The following is a 23,048-nucleotide window of genomic DNA, read 5'->3' on the forward strand; positions in this document are numbered from 1 at the left end:
CTCTTTGTAAGCCAGGCAGGCAGGCAGAAATACAAAGCTGACATTTCAGGAATCATCTGCCTAAACAAAAACTCACCACCATACTTTGTTTTTGTCTTTTAGTCGCTAAGTCATCACACTAAATTCTGCTTAAAACCAAGCACAGCCATCCCTCAGTATCTTCAGGGAATTGGTTCTAGGACCCCTGCAGATGCTCATATAAAATATATATAAAGTAATACAGTATTTTCATATAACCTACACACATCCCCTGTATACTTTACATCTTCTCTAGATTACTTATAATTCCTAATACAATGTAAATAGTTACTAGTATTCAGTAAATTTAAGTTTTGCTTTTTGGAACTTTCTGGAATTTTTTTAATTTTCAAATATTTTTTATCTCCAGTTGATTGAATCCAGGGAGGCAGAACCCCTGGATATGGAGGGCTGCCTGTATTTAGTTCCAAGTCCTAATGTTTAAAGCTATTACAATTATAGCATCCATTTGTTGGAAACTCCAACCTCTTAGGCAAATTGTGACCCTAAAGAAATCTTGCACCTTACCAACTGTACTGAATTCAAAAACAATGTACTAGAAGATTTTTTACATATATGAATATATGCTGGGCTAAGAGACAGAATATTATGGCATGTCTTAGAGGGGGAAAAAAAGAGAACAACAACAAAAATAATAACAATTCTCAGTTATTATAGTTTTTAGGAATATGAAGGATCTGGTTAGAAGGAAGAGTCAGTCTTAACAGCTAGTCAAAATCTTACCAATTTGATCAAAGGCAAAGAAACTGACAGCACAGGACTCCAGAATTTCATAAAAACAGTGGATAACTCTTTCAGGAATATTTTATTTATCTTCCAGTTGAAGATCTTTCCCTAACTCTTTAGCACATGTCATATTGATGTGTTTTATCCAACGGCAAAATGCTTCAACTGAAGAATGGTGTGCAAAGGGAAATGTAGGCTGGCTGTACAATTTCAGAATCATTCCTTAGACTTTCTGCAAAAGTTATTTCCTACCTGAGGGGCATTGGTAGCCACTAGGAATGCATTTGTCCGTCCCGGGTGGTCATAGTCATGCATGGCAGCTGCCACATACAGAGCCATCAATTCCAGCGCAGGAATGTTTGAAGAAAGGCAGCCATAGCTCTCATCTGGAATCGAGCAGCTCCTCGAAGAAATGTAAGCAATTCGCTCAGGGTTAATTGCTGAGGAACAAGCAAAATAAAAGCGCATTACATATAAAATCGTTGCAGTCAGGCTAAGGAGCTTCCCAAAGGTAATATGATCATCTTATTTGTTGACTTACCTAAGAAATACTCTCTAAACATGGACATAAAATAGTATACTATTTCCAACATACATGCTAACAGAGAGAAGCAGCATTAAACACGACATGACAGGATTCTCATGATGCTCTGTTAACTCAAGCTGGTGGTGATCTTTAAAAACCTCTGATTTTCTAAACTTTTTGTTATTTAAAGGTTAAACATAATGGCCAGAGTAATAGGAGAAAACAATCTAGAGAAAAAAATTACATGAAACACTATAGAGATTTAGGAATTTAATATATTAACAAAGTAAGCATTTCAACATGCATGCTTTTCAAATCTTACCCAAATAGATTTCCTTTCATTTGTAACCTGGACTACACTACTTCCTCTTCTTTTTCCTTCGATGAAGCCCCTTATAAAATACTGTAAAGAAAAACTCTGAAAACTGAAAAGGTATGGAAGACTGAGGAATGATTCAGTCAGTGTAATTCTTTGTATCTTCTAGTTAGAAACAATAATTTTACTATCAGCAATGTGTTTTTGGTGTCCTTAACACCTTACCATTGTTTCTCCTTTTTTTTGTAATTTGGTGGCTATACCTATTTAGATGGTCACTCAAATTGTTTTTGCTAAAGGTATCTTAAAGTATTAAGAAGGAAATAATAAAGTATATTGTGAGTAGACAGCAAAGAAAACCACAAAGATATTAGATACAAAATTTCATTGGTTGTGTTCAGCAAGGGAAACTTAGAATAATGTCCTGGCTTGTCAAAGTCCAAAACGACTTTATCATGATTTAGTTCACTTACTATTTTTAATCACAAGGATTTTTTAACATAATAATATAAATATACAATACTGATAATTATAAAGATACCTAATTATTTTCATGCTGTTTATATTTTGCACCTAAATTGAGTTTTAGAATTACCCACACTAGAGCTTTTAAAAATAATTATAAAAAGTAAAAACAAGATACTTAAATGTATGGAAAAAGATATATTTAAACATTTAAGTTTCTAATAAGATTTAAATTACCAATATCAGAGTGACAACTTCAATTTTTTCTGCATTATATGCATTCTGTAGTGCCCCTAGAATTTAGAATATATATATATAATATCAAAAAATGCAAAAACTCCTTTTAAGCTCAGTATATACCTATAATTGACATATTAGGATCTTAATACATTAGTCTGTGTATGTTTAATGTGAAATTACTAGTATAAAAAAGAAAATACATGGCAAGACAACTAAATGGCCAGACAACTAAAGATAACTACAAGATTCCATTTAAAAGGAGGCCTCAGTAAAAGGCATTAGAGATTGAAAAGGAAGAGGCGGAACTATCTCTATTTGTAAATGACATGATTCTGTATACAGAAAGATCCTAAGAAATCCACTGGAAAAGTATTAAACTAAAAATGAGATCATAAAGGTTGCAGGGTACTAGATCAATATGCAAAAAATCCATTTTATTTCTCCATACTAGGGATAAATAATCAAAAAATGAACCCAAGAAAGCAATTCCATTTATACTAGCATCAAAGAGAATAAAATACTTAGGAGTCAATTTAACAAAAGAAGTGAAAAACCAGTATCCTGAAAAGTAAAAAACATTGTTGAAAGAAATTAAGGAAGACAAATAAGTAGAAAAATATCCATGCTCATGATTCAGGAGACTTAATATTGTTAAGATGGCAATACTCCCTCAAATGATCTATGGCTCAACATACTCCTACCAACATCCCAGCTGGCTTTTTTGTACAAGAGATATATAAGCTGGCCCTAAAATTCATATGGAAATGAAAGAGATCAGATTAGCCAAAACAATCTTGAAAAAGAAGAATAATTTTGAAGTTTACTACAAAGCTTTAGTAACAAAATATTGTGTGGTAATGACATAAGGATAGATACATAGATCAATGGAACAGAACTGAGAGTCCAGAAATAAATCCTTATATTTATGGTCAATTGATTTTTGGATAAGGGAGCCAAGACCTTGTTGAGAGCCAACTATGCCTTCCATGATACAAGGAACTTTCATACATGTTGTTTCATTTAATGTCACATCTTAAAAAGCAGAAATGATGTTATAACATTTAGGAACCAATCATGTGTAGAATACGGAAATTTTTTCAACAAATGGTGCCAAGACAACTAGATTTCCATATGCTGAAGAGTGAATGTTAGACCTCTTCCTTACTTCATCCCCTCAAATTAGTTTTAGTGGACCCTAGACCTAAACTTAAGAGCACTATGAAATGCTTAGAAGAAAACATAGTAAATCTTCATGACCTCAAGTTACACACACCCTTTGTAGATATGACACCAAAAGCATGAGCAATGAAAGAAAAAATCAGATAAATTAAACTTCATCAAAATTGAAAACCTTATGCTTTGATTGTTGTTCAGTCACTCAGTCATGTCTGACCCTGTGAACTCATGGACTGCAGCACACCAGGCTTCCCTGTCCTTCACCATCTCCCAGAGCTTGCTCGAACTCATGTCCATTTAGCTGGTGATGCCATCCAACCATCTCATCTTCTGACATCCCCTTCTCCTGTCTTCAATCTTTCCCAGCACCCGGGGCTTTTCTAATGAGTCGCCTCTTCACATCAGGTGGCCAAAATATTGCAGCTTCAGCATCAGTCCTTCCAATCAATATTCAGGACTGATTTCCTTTAGGATTAACTGGTTTGATCTCCTTGCAGTCCAAGGGACTCTCAAGAGTCTTCTCCAACACCACTGTCCAAAAGTATCAATTCTTTGGCACTCAGCTTTCTTTATGGTACAACTATCACATCCATACATGACTACTGGAAAAACCTTTGACTAGACAGACCTTTATCAGCAAAGTAATATCTCTGCTTTTTAATATGCTGTCTAGGTTTGTCATAGCTTCTCTTCCAAGGAGCAAGCTTCTTTTAATTTCATGTCTGCAGTCATCATCTGCAGTGATTTTTGAAGCCCAAGAAAATAAAGTTTGTCACTGTTTCCATTGTTTCCCCATCTATTTGCCATTAAGTGATGGGACCTGATGCCATGATCTTATGCTTTGATAGACATCATCAAAAAAGTGCAAAGATAACATAATGTAAGAAAATAGCAGCAAATCATAAATTTAATAAGACACTTATATCCAGAACATATAAAAAACTTCCACAACTCAATAATGAAAAGACAAATGACCATATTTTGAAATGGACAAAGGACAAATATATACATATGACCTAAAAAACATGAAAAGATGCTCAACATCATTAGCTATTAGAAAAATGTGAATCAAAAAAGCCACAGTGAGATACCACTTCACACCAACTATAGAATGGCTATCAAGAAGACAGATAATGATAAATGGCAGATAAATTAATATTAACTTATTAATTATAATAATAAATTGGGATCTTCATACATTGCATGTGGGAATGTAAAATAGTGCAACCATTTTGAAAAACAGTTTGGTAGTTCCTCCAAATGTTAATCACAGAGTCACCTTATGACCCAGCAATTCCATAAAACTAGGTAGATGGCCAAGAGAAATGAAAACATAAACCCACACAAAAGCTGGTAGATGAATATTCATAGCAGCATTTATTCATAACCGCCCCAAAGTGAAAAGAACCCACATTTCCAATAGGTATACCAACATCAATAAATTCAGAATGATCAACCATTACCTTCCTTTGTCTTGCTGTAAACACTTAAAATCCATTCCCATATATGTTCCTCAGGTTTCTGCCAATATAAATTTAGGAAATTATTTTGGTATTCAGACTTAGATTGTGGCAGATCTGAGTTTAATTATGGATCACAAAGAAATAAGAGGTGGTCAGACTGGATTTAGAGGTGAACTAGCATAGATCTATAAGTCAAGAGTCTCAGGTGAGGTTGTTACAAGGTCTCCAGGCAACCAACACAAGGGGAAATGATTGTTTTTCAGCATAGAGGTACAGCAAGATATGAGAGGTTCAGGCTAATCAGATTTCTTCAAATCGACTCAAATATTCTCCTTCCAATTATAAGGGTCCTTTCTTTTCCAATCAATACCACAGCTCTAACATAAGAGGCCTAGTTGAGGCTATGAACTCAACTTGCATTGAATTTCAGGTAACTTCAGGATCAAACTTTGGATTATGTTTTCAGAAGTTATGATCCTACTACTATAATAATTAAGAAATTTTTTTTCATTAAAACATTTATTTAATTGTTTTTGTCTGTGCTGGTTCTTCACTGCTACTCGAGCCCTTCTCCAGTTGTGGTGAGCAGGGGCTACCCTCTAGCTGCAGCACCCCAGCTTCTCGAAGTGGCATCTCTTTGTGGAGCACGGGCGGAGTGTGTGTGCTTCCACGGCTGTGTCAGCGGGGCTCAGCAGAGGCAGCTCCTGGGCTCCAAAGCGCAGGCGCAGTAGTTGTGGCGCGCAAGCCTCAGTTGTTTGGTGGCATGTGGGGCCCTTTCTGGATCAGGGATCAAACTCAAGTCTCCTGCACTAGCAGGTAGATTCTTTACCACTTACCACCAGAGAAGTCAAGGAATGCTTTTAACTATCTGGTTCTCTAACCATTCATTCCAACTCTAAACTTATTTCATTTCTTTTTTTTTATTGAAATATAATTAACACAAAACACTGTGTAACTTTAAGGTATACAATGTGTTGATTTGATATATTCGTATACTGCAATATGATTACCACCTGTAGCATCAGCTAACAACTCTACGACACCACATAATTATCATTTCTTTTCCTGGGGTGAGGTCAATTAAGATCTAGTCTCTCAAAAAAAAAAAAAAAAAAAATCTAGTCTCTCAGCAACTTTGAACTTTTTAAGGTAGTATTTATGACTATAACCACTATGCTGTGCATTAGCTCTCCAGGACTTATTTATCTACTAACTCCAAATTTGTAACCTTAAACAACATATCCCCAATTCCCTCACTCCCAGCCTCTGGTAACCACCATTACATTCTCTGTTTTTACAAGTTCAGCATGTTTATATTCCATATGTAACTGACATCATAAAGTATCTGTCTGATACTTCGTTTAGCGTAATGCCATTAAGGCCCATCTGCTGCAAATGGCACGATTCCCTTCTATTTCATGGCTGAATAATATTCCATTGTGTGTACATGTACACACACACACATCTTTATCCATTCATGGATTATTTCCATGTCTTGGCTATTATAAATAATGCTGTAATAAATATGGAAGTGTATATATCTCTTCAAACTTATATCTTCGTTTCCTTTGGATATATGCCCAGAAATTGCTCCTTCATATGATAGTTCTACTTTATTTTTTTGAGAAATAAAAATCTCCATACTACTGTTCACAGTAGCTGAACCAATCTGTCTTCAACAGTGCACAAGTGTTCCCTTATATCCACATCTTGACTGAAACTTACCTCTTGTCTTAATGACAGCCTTTCTAACAAGTGTGAGGTGATAGCCCACTGTGGTTTTGATTTGTGTTTCTCTGCCCATTTTTTAAAAATTGGATTGTTTTTTGGTATTAAGTTGTATAAGTTCTTTATGTATGTTTGATATTAACCCCTTACACTCAGTATATGAATTACAAATATTTACTCCCATTCTGCAGGTTGCCTTTTCGTTTCTAAAATTCTTTCCTTTGCTGTGTAGAAGCTTTTTAGTTTGATGCAGTCCCATTTGTTTATTTTTGCTTTTGTTGCTGTTACTTTGGTGGCATAGTCATTTTTTTCTATTCTCCACTGTAGTCAGAATAAAGCAGTGCATTTCATAGTCCTCCTAGTCTGTTTCTACCACAGTTTTCCATTTCAGCAGCTACTTGGTTTTCCAAAGAAAACTGTCTTCTACATATACTTTATTCCATAATATTGTATAAGGACTTATAGCACTGCTAGTAAGAACTCAGAAGGAAGTGAGGAGCACAGAAAACAGACATTGCCTTAGGGAATACTCAAATCATCTTGAACAGGGTGATGGTAGAAAACTTCTGTTAAAGACACTGCCAAGAACCCATTATTGGAAAATAAGGAAAGGGGTCATTGTTAATATAGCAGCAGAAAGCTTGGTTGAACTGTATTCATGGAATACAAAACATGTAAACAATGAACTTAGATATTTAGCTGAGGAGATATCCAAGGAAAGTATTAAAGATAAGCCTGCTTTCTTACTGTTTGAAATAAAATGTAAGAGGAAAGTGAGGAAGAATTGCTAAGCAAGAAGGATCCAGGATTTGGTAATCTGGGAAATTCTCAACCTGTCCAGACTGCAAAAAATACTAGAAGTGAAAGATTCACTGTCAGGAATGTGTACTCTGGACAGAAAACCAAGGTTATAGTTGTACCACTTTTTGCTAATTCCTTTGAAGGATGAAAAGGTCAGGGTCAGAGACATACTTGAAGATGCTACGCTGCTGTCTTTGAAGAAGGGGCCATTAGCCATGGAATGCAGGTGGCTTGTATAAGCTGGAGGGGGCAAGGAAACATTCTTCATTGGCAACACCAATGAAGTCCTGCTGACACCTGGATTTTAGCCCAGTTGAACGTTTTTCAGACTTTTGGATCCAGAATAATAAATAATAAGTTAATACATTTGTGTTTTGTTTTTGACCACACCGCATGGTATGTGGGATCTTAGTTCCCTGACTAGGGATCTAACCTGTGCCCCCTGCAGTGAAAGCACAGAGGCCTAACCACTTTGGCAGGGAATCCCCCAAATTTGTATCATTTAAACCACTTAGTCTGTAGTAATTTGTTACAGGAGCCATAGGAAAATAATACAGATTTTGGCACTTGGAGGTAGAGTGTTGCTGTAACAAATATCTAAAAATGTGGAGGCAGCTTTGGAATTGGGCAGTGAGTGAAGGCTGAAAAAATTCTGAAGAGTATGACAGAAACCAATAAAAGACATTAATCAATATATTCAAGAAGTTCACTGAACCCCCAAATAAGATGTATACAAAGAATATAACCTGAGTGTACCATAGACAAAATGCTAAAAACCAATAGCAAAGAGAAAAGGGACATAGTACCTACCATTAAGGAGAAATAAGACTTATGGCTGATTTGTCAACAGATATTACAGATGTCAGAAGATATAATGATATCTACAAATGTGCTGGAATAAAGATGCATTCTTCTAGGATAAAATAAATACATCTACAAACAAAAAGGCTGAAGAAAATGATCTCTTATGGAAGCACAGAACTACTGGAAAGAAGGAAGAACACTATGAAAGTAAATATGGAGAGCAGACAAAAATGAATCAGTGACATAAGGCAAATCCATCAAACAGTGGTGTAGTACTTTAGACTAAACCACCAAAGAATGTGAAGAAGTGGCTAAGACCGAGACCTTTACACTGATGAGTATCATAACAATTCTCAGGCATTTGTAACTGAGCAAATTCTGTCCTGATTTGTGTGTATTTCTTTTTTTTTTCTTTTTCTTTTTTTGTGTGTCTATTTCTTACTGGAGTATTTCTCCTCTCTTTTTTTCAATGTTTTAAAATTTTGGCTGCACAGCTTTCAGGATCTCAGTTCCCTGATCAGGGATTGAACCCAGGCCATGGCAGTGAAAGCACTAGATAGAAGTTTTCTCCCCTCTTTTATAAACTAGAATAAGAGAGCTGTGAATGTTATATTTTATCACATTTGCATAAATACAGTTATATTTATGAAAAGGAAACAAAATTTGAATGTTAACAATTTTTTTTAATATCACTGTTTAAATACTTATGTGAAGCTTTTAAACGTCCCCATCTGTTGGGAATGTTACATATTTTAAATTTACATGATATACCTAAAACAGGAAAAACAAGAATTGAAAGAAAAGCAAAACAGATTATCACAATATTCAGGATATTGGCTATCTCAGTGAAGAAGCAGCAGGGTGGGACACAGAAAAGAAACATGGTAAATTGAGTAGTATTGAATCTTCAGATGGATAGTAAGTTTCCCAATTTGCATTCATCAAAATTTACATAATACTTTATATAAACCCCTGGTGGTTCAGACGGTAAAGCATCTGCCTACAATGTAGGAGACCCGGGTTCAGTCCCTGGGTTGGGAAGATCTCCTAGAGAAGGAGATGGCAACCCACTCCAGCATTCTTGCATGTAAAATCCCATGGACAGAGGAACCTGGTAGGCTACAGTCCATGGGGTCGCAAAGAGTTGGACACGACTGAACGATTTCCCATTCGCTTTATATATACCAAAGGTTACTTAATAAAAATGCTAAGGGAACAGAGATAATGAAATGAGATAGTTAGATTTATGATGCCTAATGAAATACTTTAAGGAAAGATTAGTAGAAGGGAGTACCTGTTTCATTTCCTGCTCCATGATCACTGTGGATCTGCTGTAGGCCGGGAATGGGCCGTGTTGTCAGATACCAAACAGCATGTAGGACGTCTGTGGCATGTATACGATTGTGATCTAAAGTCACCAAAATGTTTTACAGAAATGGTCATTTTGTTATTTTTAACATAGGACATTTTAAAAAGTACTTTCTAGTCTCACTGTATCCTCCTAAATAAAACATATGGCTTAGAATAATTTCCAACAATTAGGTTTTTGTTTCATCTTTTTTTATCAAGTTTCTTGATGTCTCTTTTATAAACTTTCACGTATACTATGAAAACGCAGTACAGGGATCAAAGATAAGGCATCATAACCAGGGCTAATTTACTTAAGGGAACTTTGCTTGTTTTTGGACCATGCCATTTGGCTTGCAAGATCTAGTTCCTGGAGCAGGGATGGAACCCATGCCCACCACAGTGGAAGCATGGAGTCCTAACCACTAGACTGTCAGGGAAGTCCCCAGAGAGTCTTATCTTAACCAGTATATCCTAACTGGACGTGACAGTGAAGACTCCCCACCATGGCTTTCTTTTTCCCATTCCTTTCTTTTTCCCATTCCTCTGATCTTGAGGTACACCTTAAAGTATCATCTTATTCCATTTGTAAAATCAGCCACTTTTCAAAATACATACTTTGTGATAATTATAGTACACATAATGCACATTAAATTATTAAGCATCACTATTATTAATGAATCATGCCAATTTAAGAATAATTGGCTATTTCTCCAAAGAATGTCCCCCTGGAGGTTAAGTGTAGAATGAATCAACACATAAAGAAAATTGTATCTTTTCCTAATATAAAATTAAAATTCTATTTTATCATAAAATCAAATTGCCATTAAAAATTATTCCACAAGTCAGGACACAGTTAAAAAACAAATTCTGTGGATAAATTTTAAACATTTTAAAATAAGAAATTTAGGAAACTCATGACAATATTACCAAACATCTGAAATGATAAGGTATTCATCACAGAAAGCTCTTACTATATAATTATGTGAAAAGGCAGACTATAAATAGGTATTAATAGTATGATTCACTTCATAAAAAATAAGTATATGTATAAGAAAAAGTCTTGAAGGATATATACCAAAATGTTAACAGCAGTCAGTTAACTCTGGGTAGGAGGATGTAGATTTTCTTTTTTTTTTTTTTTTTTCAACTCTTTGCAACCCCGTAGACTGTAGCCCACCAGGCTCCTCCGTCCATGGGATTCTCCAGGTAAGAATACTGGAGTGGGTTGCCATTTCCTTCTCCTAGATTTTCTTTTTAAATTACTATTTTTCAATTCTTCCAAACATGCAATTTAAAAAGTGTTTCTAAGGGACCACTAAAGGGGGTTTACAAGGAATTTCAAAACCAGTATTATATCAAGTTAAATAATATATAATACTTACAGGGAATGTCTCGATAACCATTTTCTAAAGCATGAAAGTAGTTCATGAATTGTAGAGTGGGAATTTTAAATATCTCCAATAAGCCAGTGTCTTGAAATAGGGTATACACAACCTAAATGACAATTAAAGTACATTTTAAAAATCAGAATTTCTATTTCTAATTGAGTATGTTTTGTGATTTGCACTGGCAAAGCTAACCATGTATATGTCTCTAACTTAATAATTTTAGAAATTTCCCTACAATGATTTCTTTCCAAAACATGAAGGAAGATACTACCCCAAAGCCCTTGAAAACCAGAGAACAATTACCATATCATGTCCTAATTTTAAAAATTTTCCACTCTTCCCTTCAGCTTTTCAGTCACAATTCATCAAAGGGCTTATGAATTGTATTCTAGTATAGCCCTAGGCATTAAAAAGATGTCAGAACAATATATTTATCACATTTCTGACCCTAAATTACTCAATGTGATGCTGCTGCTGCTAAGTCGCTTCAGTCATGTCCGACTCTGTGCAACCCCATAGATAGCCGCCCGCCAGGCTCCCCCGTCCCTGGGATTCTCCAGGCAAGAACACTGGAGTGGGTTGCCATTTCCTTCTCCAATGCGTGTAAGTGAGAAGTGAAAGTGAAGTCACTCAGTCGTGTGCAACTCGTTAGTGACCCCATGGGCTGCAGCGCACCAGGCTCCTCCATCCACAGGATTTTCTAGGCAGGAGTACTGGAGTGGAGTGCCATTGCCTTCTCTGACTCAATGTGAAAAATTATGTTTTTTTCACATATTTTATCCTTGTGTTCTCTCATTTCATGAATAAGATACTTTGGAATTAATGACAGTGATATTTCAGGAAGGTTAATCTGACCCTGTTGTGTGGACCCTTCAGGAAGAACCTTGAGTCTGGGTGGTAAAGAGAAAGCATTTTTCCATGGTTCCAGCATGAAGTGGACCACCTGGCTTTGTGTAAAGCACAGGGAAGACAGGTGAAAAAGATGAAGCCTAAGAAACGCTGGGCTGGAGGAAGCACAAGCTGGAATCAAGATTGCTGGGAGAAATGTCAATCACCTCAGATATGCAGATGATACCACCCTTATGGCAGAAGGTGAAGAAGAACTAAAGAGCCTCTTGATGAAAGTGAAAGAGGAGAGTGAAAAAGTTGGTTTAAAGCTCAAAATTCAGAAAACCAGGATCATGGCATCCGGTCCCATCACTTCATGGCAAATAGATGGGGAAACAGTGGCTGCTTTATTTTTTTGGGCTCCAAAATCACGGCAGATGGTGATTGCAGCCATGAAATTAAAAGACGCTTACTCCTTGGAAGGAAAGTTATGACCAACCTAGACAGCATATTAAAAAGCAGAGATATTACTTTGTCAATAAAAGTCCATCTAGTCAAGGCTATGGTTTTTCCAGTGGCCATGTATGGATGTGAGGGTTGGACTATAAAGAAAGCTGAGCATCGAAGAATTGATGCTTGAACTGTGGTGTTGGAGAAGATTCTTGAGAGTCCTTTGGACTGCAAGGAGATCCAACCAGTCCATCCTAAAGGAGATCAGTCCTGAGTGTTCATTGGAAGGACTGATGTTGAAGCACAAACTCCAATATTTTGGCCACCTGATGCGAAGAGCTGACTCATTTGAAAAGACCCTGATGTTGGGAAAGACTGAAGGCAGGAGGAGAAGAGGACGACAGAGGATGAGATGGTTGGGTGGCATCACCGACTCAATGGACATGGGTTTGGGTGCACTCCAGGAGTTGGTGATGGACAGGGAGGCCTGGCGTGCTGCGGTTCATGGGGTCACAAAGAGTCAGACACGACTGAGCAACTGAACTGAAGTTTCAGTCCAAAGAACTAGATCACCTTTCCTGTCCTTTTAAATCTTAAGATTCAATAAAAAGTGAACCTTTATTACTTCTTTAGTATAAATTAAACCCCATTATTATGGACAAATAAACTACTTTTCATATATACACAAATTATAAGTACCTTAAAATAGATTGTGCTTATATATATATGACTTTACATATTTAGGTTTCTCTTTTCAAATTTTCACCTGAAAACTTTATTTGTGAAAAAAATAATTCAGTGAACAATGCTGAATTTATATGTAAACCAATATTATAATCTTTAGAGTTTGCTTTTTATAAAGATTCAAGGAAAAATTAAAGCAGTAGAGATATGAAACAAACCTGACTGAGGATCCTTCCTGATTTCTCTCCCATCTTTTCTACAAGTTCAAAAATTTGAAAATTCCAGTTACTCATATTTTCTATTAATGAGTCATAATCTTCTATTAAAATCACATCCTGTGATGCTTCTTGTTCAATCTGTACATGTGGGGGGAGAAAAAACCAAACCAACTTAACCTTACCTTTTATAAATATTATATCTGCAGCTAAATGAGAACACTTAAAAATGAATAAAAAATGGTCAATATTATTTTCTATAATGGTTATTCTCAAATATAAACTCTACTTCCTAATAATTCTCTTTGTAGAATGTTATCTCCAGACAAATATAAACATGTCTTCTAGGCATCAAAAGACTTACGTTATTATACTACTTTTATAAATAAAAATATTTTATTTCCAAAAGACTACACAAATCTAAAATTCATTATTTTCATTTTGGAAGTTAAAGAGATCACAGGATAACATAGTAGAGAGAAACTTAGATCCTTATACTGACATTTGTTACTAGGATAGCTTCTCAAAGGAAATGGATGAACTTTTTCCCCCCTAAAAAGCTTGAATTTTGAAAAAAAAATTAAGAAAAAAAATCCTATGATTATAGTAGATTAATCATTGTTTTTAATTACTGCACATACTTTATTGTCTCAGTGTAACATATATGATGAAAATAATAGCATAGAGAATATATTGACTATAAAACTAAAGAAATGTGTTCATTTAAAAATGAATGCACTCAGTTCTAGGATGATGAGTTTTAATTTTTTTTAATTCAAGGTTTCCCTTTTTTTTAATTTTTATTTTATATTGGAATATAGTTAATTTTCACTGTTGTGTTAGTTTCAGATGTATGGCAAAGTAATTCAGTTATACATACACATACATCTATTCTTTTTCAGATTCTTTCCTCATATAGGTTATTATAGAATATTGAGTTGAGTTCCCCGTGCTATACTTTACGTCTTTGTTGTTTTATCTATTTTATATATAGTAGTCTGTATATGTTAATCCCAAACCCCTCATTTATTTAAATAAATTTTTCTTTCAGGTGTCACAGCGACTTTTCAGTAAAAACTTTAAGAAAATTATTGTATTAAAAACCTTGTTCTGGGCAAAAAATAATAAACTTAGTACTAACTAATAATATATTTCACCTTAACATAATCATATTGAAAGTTTATCTTTTACATTTGGTTGCTCTTCATTCTGTGCTGCTTCTTTTAGGTGATTATCACCTTCCCAAAGTAATTTTCTTAAGTCTCTGTTTTCTGTTTCCACTTCTTGTTGAGCTTCGGTAAGGCTGAATGATGCTTTTGAGAAAATGGTATTTTCTTCATCACCTTTCAAAACATATATAAAGTAATAAAGAAGAATAAAACTTGTCCTATATGAACAACTTTATAGGAAAAGTTTGTAAAAAATGTTCGGATAAATTGAACCATACTGGCATTCAATCTAAACTGACACAATTAAGTTGTATCTTGCTGGACCATTTGGCATAGGTACCTTGTACTCAGGCAATGTTTCACCTGATATAGCTACTCATGGATGAAAGAGATGGGTGAATATTCACTGTAAAAATGAGAAACTGAAAATGTCAGTCCCTCTCAATAGGAATTTTTTTTAAACCAATTTCATGTAAACAATTCCTAATACTTGAAATTATTTGAGTTTTGGATATGAAAATTCTAAACTCATAATTATGAATGAGATTAAGGCACATCTAAAAATTAAAACAATGTCATGAATTATTTCGCAGCTAATGTCATTAATAATGTTCTTTTCCCCAAATTACATGGAAATGGGATGCAGCATTGGTGGCTAATAGCATTCATTCATATACAAAAAAATATTCATACTCATTCTATTTGTAATAGACTAAACAAGAAACTTTCCCCAAACCCATCAACAGTAAAATAAATAAACTGCAGTGTATTCACACAATTGAACACTGCAGAGCAAAAAGAATAAACTACAACCACATGCATCAATAGAGTTTTTAAAAACACAATGTCAAATGAAGGAAGACACACAGGTATACTCTGTGATTCTCTTTACGAAAAGTTAAAAAACATATCAAAATTGATACACATGAATACTGAAAGACAGGATAAACATTATCTTTGGGGGAGCAATTCCTGGAAGCAGACATGGGAGGAATTTCTGAGGTGCTGGGAATATTTTATTGATCTGCAAGCTGATTAGATGTGTATATTAGATGTATGAAAATTTATCAAGCCACAGACTTCAGGTTTATTTATTTTTAAATATGTAGGGATTTTTTAAAAATAAAATGCTTAAGTGTTTTTAAGAGCACTCATTTGAGTTGACTTTCAGAAAAGCTAGGCTTATTTATTCATTCATTTTCATTGAAGGACAGTTGATTTACAAGGTGTGTTAATTTCTGCTGTAAAGCAGTGATCGTTATTCATATTTACTCTTTATTTTCTTAATTTTTTAAATTAAAAAAATTTTTTTTGGCCCAGCAGCAGGCAAGATTTTAGTTCCTCCAAAAGGGATCTAATCTGCAGCCCCTGCAGTGGAAGTACAGCATCCTAAAACACTGGACTGCCAGGAAAGTCCTACATTCTTTTATAGTCCTCTTTTCCATTATGATTTACCATAAGATACTGAATACAGTTCTCTGTGCTATATAGTAGGACCTTGTTATTTACCCATTCTATATAGAATACTTTGCACATCTGCTAAAACCTACCTCCCACTTCATCTCTACCCCAATCCCCTTCCTCTTGGCAACCAAAAGTCTGTTCTCTGTGCATGACAATCTAGTTTTAGAACATTCACATCACCTCAAAAGGGGCTTCCCAGGTGGGGCTAGGTGGTTAAAGAACCCGCCTGCCAATGCAGGAGGTTCGGGAAGATCCCTTGGAGGAGGGCCTGGCAGCCCACTCTAGGATTCTTGCCTGGAGAATCCCATGGACAGAGAAGCCTGGTGGGCTACAGTCAGTCCATCGGGTCACAAAGACTTGGACACGACTAAAGTTGACTTCAAAAAATATCCTCATGCCTATTTACAGTTAAACCTTATTCCCAGGCAACTGCTATTCCAATTAACTATAGTCACTATAAATCTGCATTTTCTAGAATTTCATATAAATAGAATCAAACAGTGTATTATCTTTTTAGTTTGGTTTTCTTCACTTAAAATAATGTTCTAAAATTTATACACATAGCAGCATATATCAGAAGTTTGTTCTTTTTTTGTTAATTAGAATCCTACAATATTTATTCAGTTACAAGTTGATGAACATTTGGATCATTTCCAGTTTAGCACTATCATGAATAAAGATGTCATAAGAAGACACAATCCTGTCTTTGAGTGCTCTTATTTTTTCTCAAGTAAATTCTTATCCTTGTTAGTGCTGGATGATATGGTAAGTTTATATCTTATTTTTTTGTTTGTGTTTTGGTTTTTTTTTTTTTTGGCTGTGCCACACAGCATGCAGGATCTTAAGTTTCCCAGTGAGGGATCAAACTTGTGAACCACTGGACCACCAGGCAAGTCTCTATGTCTAACTTTTAAAGAAACTGTCAAAATGTTTTCCGAAGAGGGTTTAACATTTTCTATTTCCATCAGCAAGGCACAAGGTTCCAATTTCTCTGCATTTTTGCCAACACTTGGTATTGTCTATCTTTTTGATTATGCCTATTCATCTCAGTATAATATTAATTTGCATTTCCCTAACGACGTTAATCATTTTTTCATGTATTTCCTACCCACTCTCTATATCCTTCATATCCTTCACCAAAAGTCTTTCAACAGAAAATATAAAATCTTTTGCTTGTGTTTTAATTGAGTTAGTTGATTTCTTACTATTGAGCTGTAAAAGTTATACATCACAGATACAAGACCTTTATCGGATGTATAACTGCAAATTTTTCTCCCAATCTGTGGTTTGTCTTTCATTTTGTTATTGGCATCTTTTGAAGGTGAAATAAGTTTTGAAATCAGGTAGTATCAGTCCTCCAAATTTGTTGTTTTTCCAAATTGTTTTGACTTTTAGGTCATGTGTATTTAATACCAACTTGTCGACTTCTACTTAAAAAAAAAGCCTAGTGGAATTTGACCAGAATTGGGATGAATTTATAGATCAATTTGGAAGAACAGCTCTGTTAAAAGTACTGTTTTTTCCAATCTGTTTGCTATTGCAACATCTCTTAATTTATTTAGACTTTAATTTTTCTCAACAATCTTTTATAGTTTTCAGTTTATAAATCTACATTTTTGTTAAATTTATTCTAACTTTATTCTTTTTGATACTATTGTAAGTGGAAATTTTTTTTTGGTAATTTTATTTATTTTTGGCTGCACTGGTTCTTCGTTGCTAGTGCCTCTGGTTTTGGAGTGTGGGGGCTTCTCTCTAGTTGCAGCGCATAAGCGTCTCATTGAAGTGGCTTCTCTTGCTTCAGTAGCTGTGGCGCATGGGCTTAGCTTCCCTGTGGCATGTGGAATCCTCCTGGACCAGGCACTGAACCTGTGTACCCCTCACTGGCCAGGGAATTCCCGTGGTGTAGTTGTAAAGAATCTGCCTAGAATGCAGGAGACCCAGGTTTGATCTCTGGGTTGGGAGGATCCCCTGGAGGAGAAAATGGCAACCCACTCCAGTATTCTTGCCTGGAAAATTCCATGCATAGAGGAGCCTATAGGGCTACAGTCCATGGGGTTGCAAAGACTTGGACACAACTGAGCACGCACACACACATACCCCCTCACTGGCAGGTGGATTCTTGACCACTGGACCAATTGGGAAGTCCTAGAAAGGTTTTCTTAATTTCAGTTTATGGGGGTTCATTTCTGGTATACAGAAATACAGTTGATTTAAAAAAAAAAAGAAATACAGTTGATTTTGTACACTGATTTTGTCTCTTGTGACTCTGTGTGGGTATGTGTGGGTATTCTTTGGAAGTTTTAAACAAATGACCTGTGAATAAGAAGAGTTTCATTTATTTCCATTCAGGATTTCCTAATCTTTTTATCTTTCTGGAAATTTTCCTGGCTAGAACCTCCAGTAATATATTGAATAGAAGTGTTAAAAGCAAAAAATCTTTCTTTTATTCTTGATCTAGTGGGAAAGCATCAGTCTTTTTCCAGTAAGGATGATGTTAAATTTGTGTTTCTTTCAAAGATGCCTGTAATCAGGCTGAAGAACTTTCCTAATACTACTGGTTCAAGTGTTTTCATCATGAAAGAGTGTTGGATTTTGTCAAATGTTTTTTATTTAATTATCATGTGATTTCCCACTCCCCCTTTATGGGGTGTGTTACATTCATTAATTTTCAAATGCTATACCACCCTTGCATTCCTGGTATAAATACCAATGTCATGAATATGACATTTTATATGTTGCAAGATTCAGTGTGCTAGTATTTTGTTCAGGATATTGGCAATGTTGGTCTCTAGTTGTCTTTTCTTGTGATGCTTTTGTCTAGTTATGGTATCAGAATAATACTGGTTTTATTTATAGAATGAGTTGGGAAGTTTGCCCTCCTATTTTTTGGAAGTATGTGAAGGATTGGTCTTCTTTGCTGTTGTTTTTTAATCTTTTAAAATGTAAACCCCCAAAACTATTAAATGATACACTACGGAAGGGTGAATTTTAAAGTATGTGAAGAGACTGATATTCACCTGTAACCCCTGAAAGGGCCTATCTATTTCTGGCTTATCTTTACTCTTAAGATGCAGTACTGCAGAGTTTACCAAGTTAATCCTATCATGGCAAACTTTCAACTCTAATCTTTATCTCCCTAGTCCCAAGAAGCTGTCCCATGAAGCTACCAAAAGGGACTGTTTGTTCTATCAGTACTGGCCCCTCTGGAAGCAGCAAACACCTTTTGGTAGCCCCAAACTCGAGATTATCACTTCCTTAGACTCTATCCTCCTCCAGGTCTCATACTGGATATTCTGAGGAGCCTATTAGTTCTTCAGTGGCTTCAAGCAGACTGTTGTTGCTGCTAATATTAACGGTTTGTAACTTTTCTAGCTACCTTCTGGAGGTATGTTGCTCTGAGTTACCTACTTAACTGTTACTGGATTTTTGGGTCATCAGTGTTTTAAAATTATAAAACAACTATAATTTTATCACCAACAATATTCCTTTTTTGAGGGTACGTTTCAGAATGATATAACTTTCTAAATTTTAAAACAACTTCTTTGTGTAATTATTAAAATGTATGCAAACCCTTCTGAGCTTACATAATGCAATTTAAATTTCAATGTTAATATAATTTCACTATTTATGAAGCCTAACTGTAACATAAGACTATGTTAATTTATACAGCAGTTTTACCCTTCAAAATACTTTCACCATCTATTATTTATAATTTGCTAATAACTCCTCTGTAAAGTAGATAAAACATTGTAATCTTTGTTTTAAAGGTATATATCTTAACTCATTTATTCACGTTAAAAAGCAATGTTAAGACTGTTCTTAGAGACACAGGACTTCTGCAGTCTCACCTGACTCTCCCCTGAGGCGGTCTGTACCGGACTCTGATTCAGATGCTGAGTCATATTTCAGTATTTGATGTCCACAGCTTGTAAAATAAAACAGGTAAATATGACAAATATATGACAAATGAGACAAGTTTTGTTTTTATCTAAATACAGTCAGAAAATCTGTTTTTTTTTAATTGTAAGATCCCAACTGCAAAAATACCCTAATGTTCCAATCTCTCTATAAACTTAATAGGCTTTATCCTACAAAACAACTTTGTCCTTGTGAAGGAAATAACATATTTTGAAAGTAACCCTGGGATCGGAGGTAAACAGTTACTACTGTAAAAGCAGAAATGAAAATGAACACCAAATGAAATGGGTACTATAAGTAAGTACTAAATTAGTACATAAAATCATTAGCACTAAAATAATTTTCATACATTTACTGATATCTTATGATGGATAAAATACCATTATATTTCCCTTTAGATGGAGATCATTTAGCTGGGAAATGAATAATAGCAGGGAAATGAGAAAAAAATTGTTTAGAATAAAAAGTACTACATGAAGAAAAGGATATAGTATTAATCATCTAGTTATAATATAGAACTAGAAAACTAGGAGTACTTTATTAAAATAACCTATATTTTGAAACCATAAACATCTGGGAAACTTACCTGTTACATAAATTGCTATCAGAATTTCTTAGTTGCTGATAAAAATCTGGTGAATTGGGTGGATTGCTCAGAGATTTGTGTAAAATGACAGTTGGTTTAGTAAGAAGTTCAGCAGTATCAGGAAATTCTATAGGGGATCGGTTAGTTGGAGAGCCAGCAGACACTGGGCCATGACTGGGAGAATTCAGGCTTGGTAAACCACCTAAAAAATTGAAAGAGAAGAAAGAGATATTATGTATGCATGTATCTGTTTATTGTCTATGTTTGGGTACTTATAAAGAGCATTCTCCTTCTTTAAAGAAAGCAAAGTATTTACAATTAAATGATAAACTAGATTTCTACATGGAGCTATTATCAAGACATTCTATGAATTCAGGCAGAATATAGGCTATATTTGTTTTCATCAATGACTGTGGAATAAACACCCTGTGGCAGGATGACACATAGTAAATACTCAGAGTACGAGGAAAATGTGCGTAATAATAACGTGTACACAATAATGTGTGGCACAGTTTTTCCTAATCCATATTGATCTTTATCTTTCACATTTTGTGTCCCTACCAGCCTGATTATCCATTTTTACCATCTTTACTGTATTTTTTCAATACAATAAAATTCATTTTTATTTCAGAAACAGAGTTCTTAGTAGCACTGAGCAAGTTAAGCATGATAAAATTATATGAGCATATGATAAAATTATATGAACACAACAGCAGATCCCTTAAAAAAAAATCTACATCTTTCCAGCTCATTCATTCATTCAACAAGTATTTGAGAGCCTATTATATGCTGGAAAATGTGCTGGGTTTCACAACAGAGAATAAGATGCCATCCCTACAATGTTCAACAAACCTAAAAAAGGCTAGTGGAAAATGCAAACAAGTGCTAAGTGAGTGTTAAAATAAGGGGAAAAAAAGTGCTTCGGAAATACATCCCTAATCCTGTTGATTAATTCAACAGCCTTTGCTAGTTGCCTTCAAGGCAACTAATACAACTAATACTAATACAACTAATACAACTAAGGGTGTAGCTGGAGAAGTGTAGGTAGATTTAAAACTTTATTTCAAGAAAAGATTCAAGTAAAGTGAGAATCAGAGAGGAAAGCAAATAACAGTTATTAAGGTATCATGGTATTTTCAGACATAGTTACAGATGTGTGTGATGGTTAATTTTGTGTGTCAACTTGGCTGGGCTGTCATGCCCAGTTGTTTGGTTAAATTCTAATCTAGATGTTGCTGTGAAAGTATTTTTCAGATGCGATTAACATCTAAATCACTAGACTGAATAAAACAGATTACCCTTTGCAATGTGGGCTGGCCTTATTCAATTTGTTAAAGGCCTTAAGAGAAAAAACTCAGCCCCTCCAGAGAGGAAGAAATTTTGCTTGCAGATGGCCTTCAGAGTCAAGACTACAATGCTGACTCCTGCTACAATTGCCAGGTTGGCAGCCTGCCCTAATCGTTTGGGACCTGGCAATCTGGCAAGCCAATCCCCATCAATCAATCAGTCACCCTCCCCCTCTCCAATATATATGTATGTATGTATGTATAGGTATATACACATGTACAAACATCCTATTAGTTCTGTTTTTCTGGAAAACCCTGACAAATACAATGTGTGTTCTTTTATTTAATCTTCATAATAACTCTGTGAATTAAACAGCAGTTTCACTTTACATATGCAGAGCTGCCACTGCTGTTCTATCAAACTGACCTGTTTAGAGGCTCCTATAATTTCATATAATGTTAGGGCTGAGAAAAGAGTTTTATAAACAATCTGGTCAAACACTTTAATGTTTCAGAAGAAGAAACTGAGGATGAGAGAGGGGAACTATCTTGCCTGTCAAAATAATAAGTTAGTTATTAACTGGAGACTAAAGTTCCAATTTTCAGCATTCGTTTCTCTAATTGTACTGGTGAGTGTCCAAAGCTCTGACAAACAGGCTCAGAAGAATAAAGGATAAACTAATTTTAGCGTAGAAATTTGATATAACGTAGAAAAGCTTTTGAGGAGAGAACAAAATGGTAGTGAAAAACCTTAGCAACCCTTAAGAAATACTTTCTACAAAACAGATTCACCATTTTTATTCTAAACCTTTTAAACTGTGAAGTATAGCATACAGAAAAGTTCTAACAGGAATGCTCACCACTCAGGCTAAAATATAAAACATGGCCAGAGTTCAGAAACCCACATCCAGTGCCTAATTCTCAGCCCTTTCATTAAAGAAAAGCATTACGTTGACATTATGGTACTGTTTTTCTTGCCTTTCTTTACATTTGTAGCACACATATATATATATATCTTTAACAATTTAGATTAGTTTTGCCCTTTCTCTGAACTTTGTAAATGGAATCAGACAGTATAAATGCTTTTATGCCTTGCTTACTTCACTCAACATTTTTAAAAGATATTTCACATGTTCATTCATTTTGAATGACATATAAAATTGTATGTATGAATATAGCACAATTTTATTTCTCTATTCAAGTACTGAACTGCCAAATTGTCTTCCAAAGTAACTGTAGCATTTTACTTTCCCATCAGTGATGTATGAGTGTTCTTACTTCTGAACATTTTTCCAATTCTTGTTATACTGCCTTGAGAATTATAGACACCATAGTGGGTGTGAAGTCATAGTTCATTGTGGTTTTGATTTGCATTTCCCTAATGACTAATAATGCTGAGTATCTTTTCATGTGGGTAAGGGCCACT

At 35.0% G+C, this 23,048-nt stretch overlaps 1 protein-coding gene across 3 annotated transcripts in view; it reads right to left on the reverse strand.

Annotated features, from left to right (window-relative positions):
* Positions 1 to 23,048, reverse strand: part of PDE3B (phosphodiesterase 3B) — a 175,374-nt gene that overhangs the window by 24,214 nt on the left and 128,112 nt on the right. For all 3 annotated transcript variants that reach the window (XM_043902491.1, XM_043902486.1, XM_043902477.1), the window contains exons 6-12: positions 20,337 to 20,538; positions 19,681 to 19,757; positions 14,391 to 14,542; positions 13,203 to 13,340; positions 11,017 to 11,128; positions 9,579 to 9,692; positions 1,018 to 1,205 (exon numbers count right to left, since the gene is read on the reverse strand). In XM_043902491.1, coding sequence (XP_043758426.1) covers positions 1,018 to 1,205; positions 9,579 to 9,692; positions 11,017 to 11,128; positions 13,203 to 13,340; positions 14,391 to 14,542; positions 19,681 to 19,757; positions 20,337 to 20,538 — 983 coding nt within the window. The remainder of the gene's footprint in view (positions 1 to 1,017; positions 1,206 to 9,578; positions 9,693 to 11,016; positions 11,129 to 13,202; positions 13,341 to 14,390; positions 14,543 to 19,680; positions 19,758 to 20,336; positions 20,539 to 23,048) is intronic.

This window comes from Cervus elaphus, chromosome 1, assembly GCF_910594005.1.
Source record: "Cervus elaphus chromosome 1, mCerEla1.1, whole genome shotgun sequence".
NCBI lineage: Eukaryota > Metazoa > Chordata > Mammalia > Artiodactyla > Cervidae > Cervus > Cervus elaphus.